This window comes from Heterodontus francisci, chromosome 2, assembly GCF_036365525.1.
Source record: "Heterodontus francisci isolate sHetFra1 chromosome 2, sHetFra1.hap1, whole genome shotgun sequence".
Classification (NCBI taxonomy): domain Eukaryota; kingdom Metazoa; phylum Chordata; class Chondrichthyes; order Heterodontiformes; family Heterodontidae; genus Heterodontus; species Heterodontus francisci.
In genome coordinates, this window is record NC_090372.1 from 24,356,775 (window position 1) to 24,372,356 (window position 15,582).

The 15,582-nt window shown below is 43.3% G+C and overlaps 1 protein-coding gene across 9 annotated transcripts in view; it reads right to left on the reverse strand.

The window, feature by feature from the left end:
* Positions 1 to 3,244: 3,244 nt before the first annotated feature.
* LOC137383106 (solute carrier family 12 member 7-like) overlaps positions 3,245 to 15,582 on the reverse strand; it is a 238,156-nt gene continuing 225,818 nt past the window's right edge. For 3 of the 9 annotated variants that reach the window (XM_068055655.1, XM_068055656.1, XM_068055654.1), the window contains one exon: positions 3,250 to 3,457. In XM_068055655.1, the coding sequence (XP_067911756.1) occupies positions 3,278 to 3,457 (180 nt within the window). In that variant the 3' untranslated portion in view covers positions 3,250 to 3,277. Of the gene's footprint in view, positions 3,458 to 15,582 lie in introns of all 9 variants that reach the window. The other 6 variants (XM_068055651.1, XM_068055658.1, XM_068055657.1 and 3 more) reach the window with 3 other exon arrangements.

Consider the following 15,582-nt stretch of genomic DNA (forward strand, 5'->3'; position numbering starts at 1 on the left):
GAAGAGGAGGAGGGATATTTAGGGAGAGAATTTCAGTGCTAGTGCCTGGACAGCTGAAGGCATGATCACCAGTGAAGATGCAGAGACAACCAAGGATGAGCATGAGGCCTGAGTTGGAGGAATGCAGAGATTGCAGAAGCTATCGGGCTGGAGGAGGGGAGGTTACAGATCTAGTGAGGGCTGAAGCCATGGAAGGATATGACAACAAGGATGAAAATTTTAAATTTAAGGCATTACTGGACTCGGGGCCAATGCAGGGCAATAAGCAGAGGGCTGATGGGTGAATGAGACTTGATGCAAGTTAGGATACGGCAGCAGATTTGTGGAGGAGCTCAAGTTTATGGAGGCTGGTAGGTGGAAGGCAGCCCACTAGTGGGACCAGCTCCCGACATTGAACAAGGGAAGAATGATACATGAAGTCACTGCCCAAATAGAAAAATCAAAGATCCTGGAAACTATGATGGTAAATTAAAATATACAGATCCGATCTGGAAATGCACTGGACACCACATTAACATCCAATTTGAATGTGCAAATTATTCATTAATAAATAACACAAAACACAATCTTGCATAGCAAGTGTCCAAAATGAATTAGTGCAAACGAAATGAGCCCTTACTCTTGAGAATAATTTGAATATAGAGCAAACTTCCTCCAGGCTGGAGTTACTGAAGCTTTTGGAGAAAACATCATGTGCTGTTAAGGACTATCTATAAATACAAACACACTCAAGGAGTACAGATTAAATTAAAATCAAACGTGACTTACAGATTTCCCCATTCTCTGAAATAACAGAGGGAAAGAAAAATGACAGTGTTACTGCAAAGTTCGAACATTGACGCTGTTCCTAATTTTACAGAGAGCCAAGAAAAGAGGCTGAAGAAAAACTGCATTTCTAAAATATCATAAAAATGATGGGATATTATAATTTAATAAATTGACTTCACACTAAGTCAGCTGCTTCCCAACTGTTTCCTGGCATGGCTAATGTTTGCTTTATTGTGATTTGCAAGCATTCTTGGTTGGGTGAGAAATGACAAATCAGAAAGCATCAACATGTTTTCCAAAGAGGCAGATTTTAACTCGGGGCAGGAAACCACTCACGAGTTGATTTCCCAGCCAGTAGCAATGGGAGGCTGTCACAGCAATTTTAACCACCAGTTAATTACTGGTCCACTCCCACTCCCAGAATGCGCACAAGTGAAGATGGGGCAACCAAAGATCATCCATCAGTTTGCAGCTAAATAGTGAGGACAGGATATAGGGTGGGTCTCAGGGAAGGGAAAGAGGTGGGGGAAGGCATCTGACAGTAGGGGAGACTGCAACTTTCCTTGTGCAGCCTTGAAGGAGCACTCCTGTTCCTCCTGGCCCCAGAAAGGAAAATTTAAGACTCACCAGAAGGGCCTCTTCTGTCTTCAGACCAACTGCCAACCTATCTGCAGTGACTTCCCTGCTCAGGTCAATGTTAAAACTTTATCAGGATCTTATTGATGAACCTTGATTTACATGGTTATGAGGCTTCCACCAGCAGGTTATCGTTGCTAATGGTCGAGATCTGAGCAGGTAAGTTGCCTGCTCGTTTTTAACTACCAACCTCTGTTACACACCCACTTCCAATAATGGTATAATGAATTCCAAGCACTACCCCCAGTTTTCTGCACTTGCTGAAGTTGGACATCAACCCCTAATGGCAACACTTTACACCCATCTCTTAGAAGGCACACGGTAAAGGTTTTTTGGTGAAGCTAGGGGCAGCGAAACTGATCAGACCAAGTAAATCTACCCATCCCCAATACCAATCCACTAAGATCTCATTCTGCCCTGATGTCTATAATTGGTCCAAGTGCTGCACCACATTCATCCCATCCCCATCTAAAATGTTGAATCTAATCTGTAATGGGAACTCAGATATTCTGTGCTCAGTGACTAACAACGGTACTTAGAAATAGTCATACAGGATCTGCTAAGAGTAACCAATTAGCTGTTATTTGGGCCTGAAAGGCATGTTTGCTTTAGTTTGCAACCTTCTGGCGTTATCTTCTTAAAGTGAAGCACTTCATAAGAAATTGCTAAGTTGGCTTTAAATGCAGTGGCATTTAAATGTACTCTATCTGGCGAAACATCACATCTGAAATATGAACCTTCCCAACTCCTACCATAAAGCTGCAACTGAGCTGAGCCAATGCAGCACAAACCAAGAATTGAACCTGGGGCTTTCTGATCTATTCGACTCATCCCATTAGTGATTGCACTCAAAAGGTTTTACCTGGATGTTTTCAAAACAACTCAAAATTTGGGTGAAATTTAAATTATAATGAAATAAAATAGAACTATCTAAATATCAAAAACCTATAATCTTCTGAATGTTATTTTATCCACGTATCATCTGGTGGTTCTTTTAATTGTAGAATCACTCACACAAGACTTTTATTTGGAAGTTAGGCATAGGACAAGCATAAAAACCCAACAGGCTCACTAAGGCCCTTCAAAAAAAAAAAGAGAACCTGCTGCACCGATCTAGTCGGGGCCTACATATGACTCCAGGCCCATGATATGTGATTGACTCTTAATGCTCTCAGAGCAGCTAGGAATGGGCAGTAAACATGGACGTGGTGAGGTTGCCCAGATCTAAGAACCTTGGTTGCTGGTCCAGCACCATAACCACTAAGTTAGGCATAGGCCGAGTTCGCCTCTCTTTCTCCAGGTTAGTTGCCCTCAAGTCTCCATGTCAGTGAGATATCTAACAAGCCTGAATGGCCGTTGGGTAAGATCACTGAAGATTGAGAACTTGCTGGATGCTAAACAGATATAAAAACTTGCAGTTTTTAAACTATCTAACCCCACATTTGGATCCTGGTCACACACTTTGCAATAATGGATCCAAATTCTTTCTGAATATGGCACTCTACCGCCCTGAGCAATCTGAGTGGAGTCAGGCCTTAAACTGTGCTCATATGAATACGACTCAAAGACATCACAATTCTATTCAGTTCGATGAGTCGCAAAGAGGACCTGTTATCTGACCAGCATTGGTGCCTCTCTTTGTCCAATCACCCAAATGACCAGAGTCTGTTTGAATGTGCATCAGCTGTTGGGGTTAACAAAGGAGTTTGGTGCTGTTTGATTCTGTGAACCAGCCTAAGCAGTCCCTAGAACTGTACAGGGAAGTCAATACACATTTCAGATCACTACACATTACAGAATGTACTTAACAGGAGAGCTACTGACTAAAGAGGCTGAACACAGCATGCTCATTTAAAATAAAATTTAAATCAACTTACGGTTTCATGTTAAAAATATCTCTCACACCTTCTGGCGATAAGGATTCTTTATTTTTGTACTTTTCTGCAATGATTTTCTCTTTGGTCCAGGTCATGTGGACTCCTTCAGCAGGAACTAAAAGCTTGTCAGTACCAGAGGAGTGAGCTGCTGCATTCCTGTCGTGTATCAGTTGGGCCTAAGAGAAGTTAAAGGAGGCAATAGTCACCAAGTTGGCACAGCCATCAGATCAGAGAGAACTGTGAAAATAAGCAAAAATGGTCACTCAATTGCTTCTTGGATCTTGGCAACATCACTAAGACCATGTTTACTGCCCATACCCAGCTGCCCTGAGGGTATTAAGAATCAACCACATAGCATGGGTCTGAAGTCACATGTAGGCCCAGACCAGATAGGGGCGGCAGGTTCCCTTCTCCGAAGGGCCTTAGTGCACCACTTGGGTTTTTTTTTTTAAACAAAAATTCAGCAACGTTTGTCATTTTATATGGTACCAGCCCACAAATGACCAGATTTATTGAATTCAGTTTCATAATTTGCCATGGTGGGACTTGAACTCCTGACTTCTGGGTTGCTAGTCCAGCACCAAAACACTACAGTACTGTTGCCATAAATGACACCAACCTATTCTCGCCATTTTAAATGGACACTCATCTTCCATGTGCAGTACTATATGAATCAAATGGAAATCATGCAGTTCAAACAAAAAGGGTAAAAGTGAAAGAACGAAACTTTACAAAACAAACCGGAACACAGCTTCTCATTAACCAAAGCTCACTCCTGCAGAGAACTGACGAACAAAATAGATTGGAAAAGGTTCAGTGGTGTCCTGGTGGTCAGTTGCATAAATCAGTTGCACAGCAAATGATGATCACTTGCTGATCATAGATTCAGACAGCACAGAAGGAAGTCATTCGGCCCATCATGCTTGCGCCAGCTCTCAGACGTAGCTCTCCAAACAGTCCCACTCCCCTGTGTTTTCCCATAGCCTTGCAATTTTTTTTCTTAAGTACATATCCCATTCCCTTTTGAAAGTTACTATTGAATCTGCTTCCACACTTTCAGGCATTGCATTCCAGATCAGCATAACTCACCATCACAGGATGTCACCCACAGTTTTTTTCTGAGTGCTCATCAAGGCCAATAGTGTCTGCCTTGGAGTATGGAATATATTTCCCACTTCCAAACTCAGTGTGAGCAACATGCACTCCCACGTCAGCTACAATACAGCCAGATACTATACAAGAATCCCTATATTATGCCTCAACAATGATCCTCAATTCCACCGCTAGACGTTATCTGCTACTACACCAATCTGAAGTTTCCTATTTCGCATATTAACTACTCACATTGGGATCTCTATACTGCATGAACAATTTAATGCAATTAGTACCAGGTTGCTGACTATACACACCGGAAACTTGACTGAGGCTCCCTAACCATTTCTTCTCTTCAACTTCCTATCCTTTCCCCAAAGGCTGCAACTCTTTGCTGGGGCAACAGTAATCCAACCAAGACAATAACTCATGCAGGTGGCTAATATGTGAGCCTTGACAGCAAGTATCAAGTTATTCATCAACAATACTAAGCCCAAACATGTTCTCATTTAAAGTTCCCACCTGCACTTCCAGCAGTGATTACAAGGCAGTGACCATGTGGAAAGTTGGCCAATATTTTTTTCTCTCTAATCAATGGGGCACTGAAGCCGACTGCAGCACATGTTGCTATGCTGTTTAAGATCAACGAGCTCAGGCTGAGGCTTCCCTGCTCTATAGAGCTCTCCTACTCAGCGGATGAGGTCACTAAGGGTGCAGCATAACACCCATTTCCTTTTAAAAGTCATGCTCTTAACAAATGGAGGAGACTTTAATCCCATCAGTCTGGTTAGATTCAAATCCTAGACGTGAATGAGGAATCTTCAATCTCACTGCATGACCCAGTACTTCAGATCATCTTCCTTAAGGTGCTCTACAGAACTTAAAGTAAGTGAATTTGATGACACCAGCTCCAAGTGCAGATAGGCTGGATGATAGGTGTGATACATCTTTTGAAAATGTAAGAATTTTCAGACATAATCCTTGATTAGTGAATGCACCAAGACAGATAGCAGCATATTATTTTAGTCCAGGAAAGAATAAACCATTTAATGATTTGCAGGTAAGTCAAATGGTGCAAGGCAAAAGTTCTGATCTTCTTTCCAACAGGATTGCTGTTCTTCTCTTTAACCTTGTTCATTTTCACTGCTTTCTGTTTCCCTTCTTGTGCTTTCCAGTTACATCCCAGAGTTATCTTCCATTTCTTTACTTGTTTCATTACAGTTATTACCGTTGTATGTTTGGTTAGTCAAGCTAGGAGAGATTATGAAGTCCTCGGTAAGTTTTAACAATAACTAGTCCTCATGGCAGACTAATACAAAAGGTGAAGTCACATGGGATCAGAGGTGAGCTGACAAGATGGATACAGAACTGGCTCAGTCATAGAAGACAGAGGGTAACAGTGGAAGGGTGCTTTTCTGAATGGAGGGATGTGACTAGTGGTGTTCCGCAGGGATCAGTGCTGGGACCTTTGCTCTTTGTAGTATATATAAATGATTTGGAGGAAAATGTAGCTGGTCTGATTAGTAAGTTTGCGGACGACACAAAGGTTGGCGGAGTTGCGGATAGTGATGAGGATTGTCAGAGGATACAGCAGGATATAGATTGGTTGGAGACGGGTGGAGAAATGGCAGATGGAGTTTAATCTGGACAAATGTGAGGTAATGCATTTTGGAAGGTCTAATGCAGGTGAGAGGTATACAGTAAATGGCAGAACCCTTAGGAGTATTGACAGGCAGAGAGATCTGGGCGTACAGGTCCACAGGTCACTGAAAGTGGCATCGCAGGTGGATAAAGGTAGTCAAGAAGGCATACGGCATGCTTGCCTTCATCGGTAGGGGCATAGAGTATAAAAATTGGCAAGTCATGCTGCAGCTGTACAGAACTTTAGTCAGGCCACACTTAGAATATTGCGTGCAATTCTGGTCGGCACACTACCAGAAGGACGTGGAGGCTTTGGAGAGGGTACAGAAGAGGTTTACCAGGAGGTTGCCTGGTGTGGAGGGCATTAGCTATGAGGAGAGGTTGGATAAACTCGGATTGTTTTCACTGGAACGACGGAGGTGGAGGGGTGACATGATGGAGGTTTACAAAGTTATGAGCGGCATGGACAGAGTGGATAGTCAGAAGCTTTTTCCCAGGGTGGAAGAGTCAGTTACTAGGGGACATAGGTTTAAGGTGCGAGGGGCAAAGTTTAGAGGGGTTATATGAGGCAAGTTCTTTACACAGAGGGTGGTGAGTGCCTGGAACTTGCTGCCGGGGGAGATAATGACCTTTAAGAGGCATCTTGACAAATAGGATGGGAATAGAGGGATACAGTCCCCGGAAGTGCAGAAGGTTTTAGTTTAGGCAGGCATCAAGATCGGCGCATGCTTGGAGGGCTGAATGGCCTGTTCCTGTGCTGTACTGTTCTTTGTTCTTTGTACATATTAAGAGAACTACATACACTTTGTACAAGTATGCCTAACGCCACTGATAGTCATGATTCTTCTCAAGTCTCTCCCTCATGTGGTCTCTTAGATCATCATCATAGTGGGAGGTATTACACTCACTGTCCCACATATTAACCCTTTCAAACCCTTAGACTACATCTGCCCCAAGTCTTTGTCCATATATTTTCTGTACATTCATTTTTACTTTTACATACTACCCCATCTCTCCTCAAGTCTCTGACATCACAGAGTCAAATCTGTCAGGACGCTTCACAACTCTCCCTGATCGTGTTGTTAGATTTAGAAGATCAGTAGTCTTTCTCTGAACTTTTGTTTCTTGACTTGGACGGCCTTCATTGAGGTTTGTGGTATCCGGTGCTTTCTGAATTTCAGGATCAACATCTGGTTCATCCAAATGTATGACCGATTGATGTCTTTGATGAATCGAAGTAAGATTTCTCCTGTTTCTTCTTATTGTACCTACTGAAATATGTACTAAATAAGATCTCTGTTGATTAGCGTATCTCTGGACAATTACTCACTGCTTCATACCCATACCTTTTCTGTTTCCATCAACTTGGGTAAGTTCCTGGTACGATATCTCCTGTTGCCGTGTTTTGATAAGACTTTTCTCGGTCTTGAACTCTGATAATCCTAGACTTCTAGCCCTGGAAGTAAGTTTATGGGTAGGATGGGAAGTTGTGTTTTAAACTTCCTTCCCATCAACAGTTCTGATGGTGCTAATCCACATTGGGCTTGCTCATTATTGGGTGTGGTATCTTCCTAGGTGTGAAAAGACAAACAGGTTTAGCATCTTTTCGCAAAGTAATACTACATTCAGTCTTAAATCTTCCTAGACCAGTAAATAATTTCGGAAAGTCTTTTTGGAAGTGACTCCTGGATTCTTGCTGCTTAACTTCAATTTTCCTGATAAGGTGAAGGTCTATACAAGCTCTTCTACTTAAAAAAAAAAGAGACAAGTCTTGATTCTGTAGAACATAGTGCTTCCAATATCTGCTTTCCTTTGTTCTGGACTGTTGCCTGCAGCTTTCCCTTGATTTTCAGTTCAATCCCTCCTGGACTGTGTACCTGAGTTTCCGTTGGTTGCAGGCAATGCGTTAATAACCATGGTTCGTTGTCTGATAAAACTGTTACGCTCGCTCCAGTGTTTAGTTTAAAGTTGGAGATATGTCCGTTGACAAATATTTGCATCCAGAATGCATGATTAGCGTCATTGATCGCACCAATTAAGTTTTCTGATTTCTCTTCTGATGGAGATTGTTCAACTTCATCAATAGCTCTATGCATGAAGACTTTTCCTTTAGAAGCTGTGGAAGTAGAGGTTTTACTTCAGCACATCTTCCCAAAATGGCCAACTTTCTTGCAGTGAAAGCATTCCGCTTTGTTTGCAGGACACTGTTCGCGCCTGTGGGTCTTTTTGGCACCACAGCGCTGATAGGGTTTCCTGGCATCCTGCACTTTCCCTCCGAAGTGTAGCTTCTTTTCTGGTACTTCTTTTATAGTCCTGTGCTTATGGAACTGTAGAGTCGCTGGAGGTTTCCAGAACCAAGGTTTTTCTTCACCTCTCAGGGTTGTTTTGTTCTGCTTACAGACCTCTGCTCGTCTCACCAGCTGTATTGCTTTGTCTCGGGAAAGATTTTCTTTAGACTGCAATAAGTCAGATAAGGACTCATCAGCAATAGCTATTACAGTGCAGTGTTGTATTAATTCTGCTTTTAGGTCTCCATGTTCGCATCCTTCAATAGCCTGTAAAGGTCCTTAATAAAGTTCAGCTGGTTTCTGGACCCTTCTGTTGAATTTGGCCCTTTCTAAAAGCCTGTTGCTCCACAGGATGAAATACACATTAAAGGCTTGTGAGACTTTTTCAAATTTATCTGATATCTCATTAATGCCTTGTCTTGCAATAATAGTTTTCTATTGCTCCCAGGGAATAACGTGTTGACTTGTTCTGCTTCAGACTTGCGGTCTAATTTTGAAACAATTCTATACCTCAAAGATCTTTTTCTCCAAAGTGACCAGTTTTGAGTCCTTCCATGTAGTGTAAATTTAAGATCCATGGCTTTTAAAAACTTTTTAGGTAGTTACTCTTTTCTTTCCATTTTAAATTTTCTTTCCCCCACTTTTCAGACTCGCCTTGCGTAGTGGTGCCGACCTCGGATCTGCCCATGTTAAGGATTTTTGGTTTTTCCTGGTGCTGCCTGCCTAGTGTGCTGTTAGCAACAATTTTGTACCCATTTTTTTTTTTTAAAAAAGGGTTTCTCACCAGATCCCCAACCGTTGCTTGGTTCTCCGACTCAAAGCCTGCAATTGTTGGATCGGAACTTTTCTTGCCACAGACCACCATGCCTCTGTGGTGTAGCCTAAATGCCTCTAAGTCAACTCCCAACTCTCCATGGTTCCACTTCATGGACGGAGTAGCTCTGGAGTTCTTCACAGCCTCCGAGTTCTGCAGATTTTGGCGCTACTTCTTCAGGTCTGACAAATTTCAAATTTTTCTGGGGGTTGTGCAGCAAGAACCACCATATTGTATGTTGGTTCCTCCAGCTAGGAGAGATTACGGAGTCTTCAGTAACTTTTAACAATAACTAGTTTATTACATATTGGAGAACTATATACACTTTATACAAGTATGTCTAACTCCACTGATGGTCACAGTGCTTCTCTTCTTCTCAAGTCTCGTTCACATGTGATCGCTTACATCGTCATAGTGGGAGGTATTACTCACACTGTCCCAAACATTAACTCTTTAAAACCCTTATACTACAATTACCATCCCTTTTTTCATTGCACCTTCATCCTCTTGCCATTTAATCTCTCCTGCCTTCCACCCTTTACCTGGCTCTGAACCTGCTTTTATTACATTTCTAACTTTTTCCAGCTCTGACGAAAGGTCACTGATCTGAAGCATTAATTTTGTATCTCTCTCCACAGATACTGCCTGACCTGTTTAATGTTTCCAGCATTTTTTGTTTTTATTGCCATTGTATCATTTTCATTTCATTGGGCAGATAACTTTCAAATACACAACATTGAATTGTTTTGCTGCAAATTTATTTGGCTTGTTGAAAAATAACTGATTTACACAGAAGCAGCCAAACTGCAGACATGAACACGAGATCGTGTTTATTTTTTAATTCATGGGATGTGGGCAACGTTGGCTAGACCAGCATTTATTGCCCATCCCTAATTGCTCGAGAAGGTGGTGGTGAGCTGCCTTCTTGAACCGCTGCAGTCCATGTGGAGTAGGGATACCCACGGTGCTGTTAGGGAGAGAGTTCCAGGATTTTGACTCAGCGACAGTGAAGGGCAGCAATACAGTTCCAAGTCAGGATGCTGTGTGGGTTGTAGGGGAACTTGCAGGTGGTGGTGGTCCCAACCATTTGCTGCCCTTGTCCTTCTAGGTGGTAGAGGTCCTGGGTTTGGAAGGTGCTGTCGAAGGAGCCTTGGTGCATTGCTGCAGTGCATATTATAGATGGTACACAATGCTGCCACTGTGCATCAGTGACGGAGCGAGTGAATGTTTGTGGATGGGGTGCCAATTAAGTGGGCTGCTTTGTCCTGGATGGTGTGGAGCTTCTGGAGTGTTGTTGGAGCTGCACCCATCCAGACAAGTGGAGAGTATTCCATCACACTCCTGACTTGTGCCTTGTAGATGGTGGACAGGCTTTGGGGAGTCAGGAGGCGAGTTACTCACCGCAGGATTCCTAGCCTCTGACCTGCTCGTGTAGCCATCATCTTTCTATGGCTATTCCAGTTCAGATTCTGGTCAATGGTAACCCCCAGGATGTTGATAGTGGGGGATTCAGTGATGGTAATGTCATTGAATGTAAAAGGGAGATGGTTAGATTGTCTCTTGTTGGAGATGGTCATTACCCGGCACTTGTGTGGCGCGAAGGTTACTTGCCACTTATCAGCCCAAGCCTGGATATTGTCCAGGTCTTGCTGCATTGCTACACGGACTACTTCAGTATCTGAGGAGTCGCAAATGGTGCTGAACATTGAGCAATCATCAGCAAACATCCCCACTGTGACCTTATGATTGAAGGAAGGTCATTGATGAAGCAGCTGACAATGGTTGGGCCGAGGACACTACCCTAAGGAACTGCTGCAGTGATGTCCTGGAGCTGAGATGATTGACCTCCAACAACCATAGCCATCTTCCTCTGCGCTAGGTATGACTCCAACCAGCGGAGAGTTTTCCCGGATTCCCACTGACTTCAGTTTTGTCAGGACTCCTTAATGCCATACTCGGTCAAATGCTGCCTTGATGTCAAGGGCAGTCACTCTCACCTCACCTCTTGAGTTCAGCTCTTTTGTCCATGTTTGAAACAAGGCTGTAATGAGGTCAGGTGCTGAGTGGCTATGGTGGAACCCAAACTGAGCATCACTGAGCAGGTTATTGTTAAGTGCCGCTTGATAGCACTGACAACGACACCTTCCATCACTTTACTGACGACAGAGTAGACTGATGGGGCGGTAATTAGCCGGGGTGGATTAGTCCTACATTGTGTGTACAGGATATTACTGGGCAATTTTCCACATTGCCGGATAGATACCAGTGTTGTAGCGGGACTGGAACAGCTTGGCTCGGGGTGCGGCAAGTTCTGGAGCACAGGTCTTCAGTATTATTACCGGAATGTTGTCAGGGCCCACAGCCTTTGCAGTATCCAGTGCTTTCAGTCATTTCTTGATATCACACGGTGTGAATCGAATTGGCTGAAGTCTGGCATCTGTGATGCTGGGGACTTCAGGAGGAGGCAGAGATGTATCATCAACTCGGCACTTCTGGCTGAAGATTGTTGCAAATGCTTCAGCCTTATCTTTTGCACTGATGTGCTGGGCTACCCCCATCATTGAGGATGGGGATACTTGTGGAGCCACGTCCTCCAGTTAGTTGTTTAATTGTCCACAACCATTCACGACTGGATGTGGCAGGACTGCAGAGCTTAGAGCTGAGCCGGTGGTTATGGGATCACTGAGCTCTGTCTATCGCATGCTGCTTACGTAGTTTGGCATGCACGTAGTCTGGCATGCACGTAGTCCTGGCTTGTAGCTTCACCAGGTTGACACTTCATTTTGAGGTATGCCTGGTGCTGCTCCTGGCATGCCCTCCTGCATTCTTCATTGAACCTAGGTTGGTCTCCTGGCTTGATAATAATGGTAGAGTGGGGGATATGCCAGGACATGAGGTTACAGATTGTGGTTGAGTACAATTCCGCTGCTGCTGATGGCCCACAGCATCTCATGGATGCCCAGTTTTGCATTGCTAGATCTGTTCGAAATCTATACCATTTAGCACGGTGCTAGTGTCACACAACACAATGGAGGGTATCTTTAATGTGAAGGCGGGACTTTGTCTCCACCAGGACTATGCGGTGGTCATCCTACCAACATTGTCATGGACAGATGCATCTGCAGCAGGCAAATTGGTGAGGACGAGGTCAAGTATATTTTTCCCTCTTGTTGGTTCTGTCACCACCTGCTACGTACCCAGTCTAGCAGCTATATCCTTTAGGACTCGGCCAACTCGATCAGTTGTGGTGCTGCAGAGCCACTCTTGGTGATGAACATTGAAGTTCCCCACCCAGAGTATATTCTGTACCCTTGCCACCCTCAGTGCTTCCTCCAAGTGATGTTCAACATGGAGGAATACTGATTCATCAGCTGAGGGAGGGCGGTAGGTGGTAATCAGGAGACTTCATGGGGTCCAGAGTCGATGTTGAGGACTCCCAGGGCGACTCCCTCCCCACTGTATAGCACTGTGCCGCCGCCTCTGCTGGGTCTGTCCTGCCGGTGGGACAGGACAAACCTGGGAATTGTGATGGCAGTGTCTGGGACATTGTCTGTAAGGTATGATTCCATGAGCATGACTATGTCAGGCTGTTGCTTGACTACTCTGTGGGACAATGCTCCCAACTTTGGCACAAACCCCCAGTTGTTAGTAAGGAGGATCTGGAAGGTTAAAAAAGGCTGGGTTTGCTGTTGTCGTTTCCGGTGCCTAGGTCGATGCCGGGTGATCTGTCCTGTTTCATTCTTTAGTGACATCGTAGCAGTTAGATACAACTGAGTGGCTTACTAGGCCATTTCAGAGAGCATTTAAGAGTCAACCACATTGCTGTGGGTCTGGAATCACATGTAGGCCAGACCAGGTCCTTCCCTAAAGGACATTAGTGAACAAGGTGGGTTTTTATAACAATCGACAATGGTTTCATGGCCATCATTAGACTAGTTTTTAATTCCAGATTTATTAATTGAATTCAAATTCACCTTCTGCTGTGGTGGCATTTGAACCCATGTCCTGGCGGTCACTGGGTTACTCGTCAAGTGACAATACCACTACGCCATCACCTCCCCTGCAATGCGATAACAGAGTGAAATGAAGGTTCGGGTTGCAGTACTTTGAAATGAATTGAAATTAGTAACCTTGAAATCATTGGCTGGTAAATCACTGCTGTTGGTCTCAGTTATTTGTCATCAGTCTTGACAGTATCAGTGTCACAGTGTGGAAAGTGACGACAGTGATTAGTGTCAGTGTTCATAGAGCTTTGTTCTGAAACAAATGGTGAAGATGAATCCTTCTGGAAAGTTCAATGTTTTAGTGCAATCACTGGAAAATAACAGTTTGCCATATATTCTAACAGTGAAGAGTCAAATTTTGGAAAAGGGGAAGAGATAGTTGGAGAAAGTTTTAATTACGAACATAGGAATCACCAGACAGTAAAAGATCAAGTTCCATCTAGTTCAGCTACCACCATTTTGGCAGTCGTGTGAAACAGCGATAACGGAGTTGTTGACTAATCATGGCAATCAATCTCTTTTCAGTTAGTCGACAATTAACCCAAATGGAGGAGATCTTTGGGAACAATAGGTCTAAAGTCATCTATTCCTTCCCAGCATGCTACAATTAACACCCAACACGTTTACAAATTACTTACATATTGTATCCAAAAATTTTCTAAAGGAACAAATATTGTGGTTTTTTTTTTAAATTTGCTCTTGTGTGTAGGCACCACAAACAAGCTTAGTTGCCCTGAAGGCATTTAGACTCAAGGACTGGAGTCACATATCATAGAATAATATAGCACAAGAAGCCACCATTTGACCCTTTGTGCCTAGCTAAACCAGTTATGGGGGGCAGCAGGTTGTCTAACCCAATTGGCGTTAGTTAGATTGTCACAACATACTGGCAGTTTTCAGGGTCATTTTCCATTAGTACTGTAACGGATTGACTGAACTCAATTTCCCATCTTGGTATGTTGGGCTTTGAACTCATGATCACAGAGATACCGGTCTGGTATCATAATCACTAGGTGACAGTACCCTAATTATTGTGCTTGCTTTTCACTTATGCTCCCACTGTTGCTGTATTTTGATCACCTAATATGTAGTTTAAAAGTTGATCTTTGGTTATTATGGATGTATTAATAAAAAAAGGTTAAAATTACACTACCATTCATTTAAATTTGAACTAAAGGCTAGCACCCAGCCATTCATAATTAGACAAAATTTGTTCTCTGAAAAATACGGAAAAAAAGTCAAATTATAAAGCATTGGAAAGGACAAACGTGCTATTCAGTTGTCAGAGTTATAACAGTACAGAAGGAGGCTATTCGGTCCATCGACTACATGCCGGCCTCTCTGTAGAGCAAGCCAGTCAGTCCCACTCCTCCACTCTATCCCTGTAGTGCAATTTTCCTTAAATGCCCATCCAATTTCCTTCTGAAATCATCATCATTCGTCTCTGCGTCCACCACCCTTGTAGGCAGCGAATTCCTAGCCATTACCATTTGCTGCGTAAAAAGGTTCTTCCTCGCATCCCTCCAGCATTTCTTGCACAAAACCTTAAATCTGTGTCCCCCTAGTCTTTGCACCATTAGGTTTAGATAAGATAGAGAAAGAAAAGCCATCATAATCTTGCACACCTCTATCAAATCTCCCCTCAAACTCCTTTGTTCCCAGGAGAACAAACCCCAGCTTCTCCAACCTAACCTTGTAGCTAAAATCCCTCATCCTTGAAACCATTCTGGTAAATGTCCTCTGCACCCTCTCAAGGACCCTCTCACCCTTTCTAAAGTGTGGTGCCTAGAACTGGACGCAATACTCTAGTTGCGGCCAAAGCAGAGCTTCATAAAGAGGTTTAGCATAACCTCCCTGCTGTTGTACTCAATACCTCTATTTATAAAACCTAGGATCCCATATGCTTTGCTAACTGCTCTCAATGCGTCCTGCCACTTCAAGGATCTATGCACATGGACCCCAAGGTTCCTCTCTCCCTGCATAATCTTGAAAACTGTGCTATTAAGTCTATATTGCCTTTTCCTATCCCTTCTGCCAAAAATCATCACCTCACATTTCTCCGTATTAAATTCATTTGCCACAGAATGTCTGCCCATTCTGCGAGCCAATCGATGTCATACTGCAGTCAATTTGTATCATCCTCACTGTTTACCATTCCTCCAAGTTTGGTACCATTGGCAAATTTAGAAATTGTCCTCTGCATTCCAATATCCAAGTCATTTATATTTATCAAAAGAAAAGCAGTGATCCTAGCACTGAACCTTGGGGAGCACCACTGTCTACCATCCTCCAGTCTGAAAAACAACCATTCACCATGGCTCACTGTTTTCTGTCCCCAAGCCAATTTTTTTTTTTTAATCCAAGCTGACACTGACTCACCTACTCCATGAAGCTCAAATTTTGTTAACCAGCTTTTTATGTGGTACTTGGTCAAACACTTTCTTAAAATCCATATAAACAAC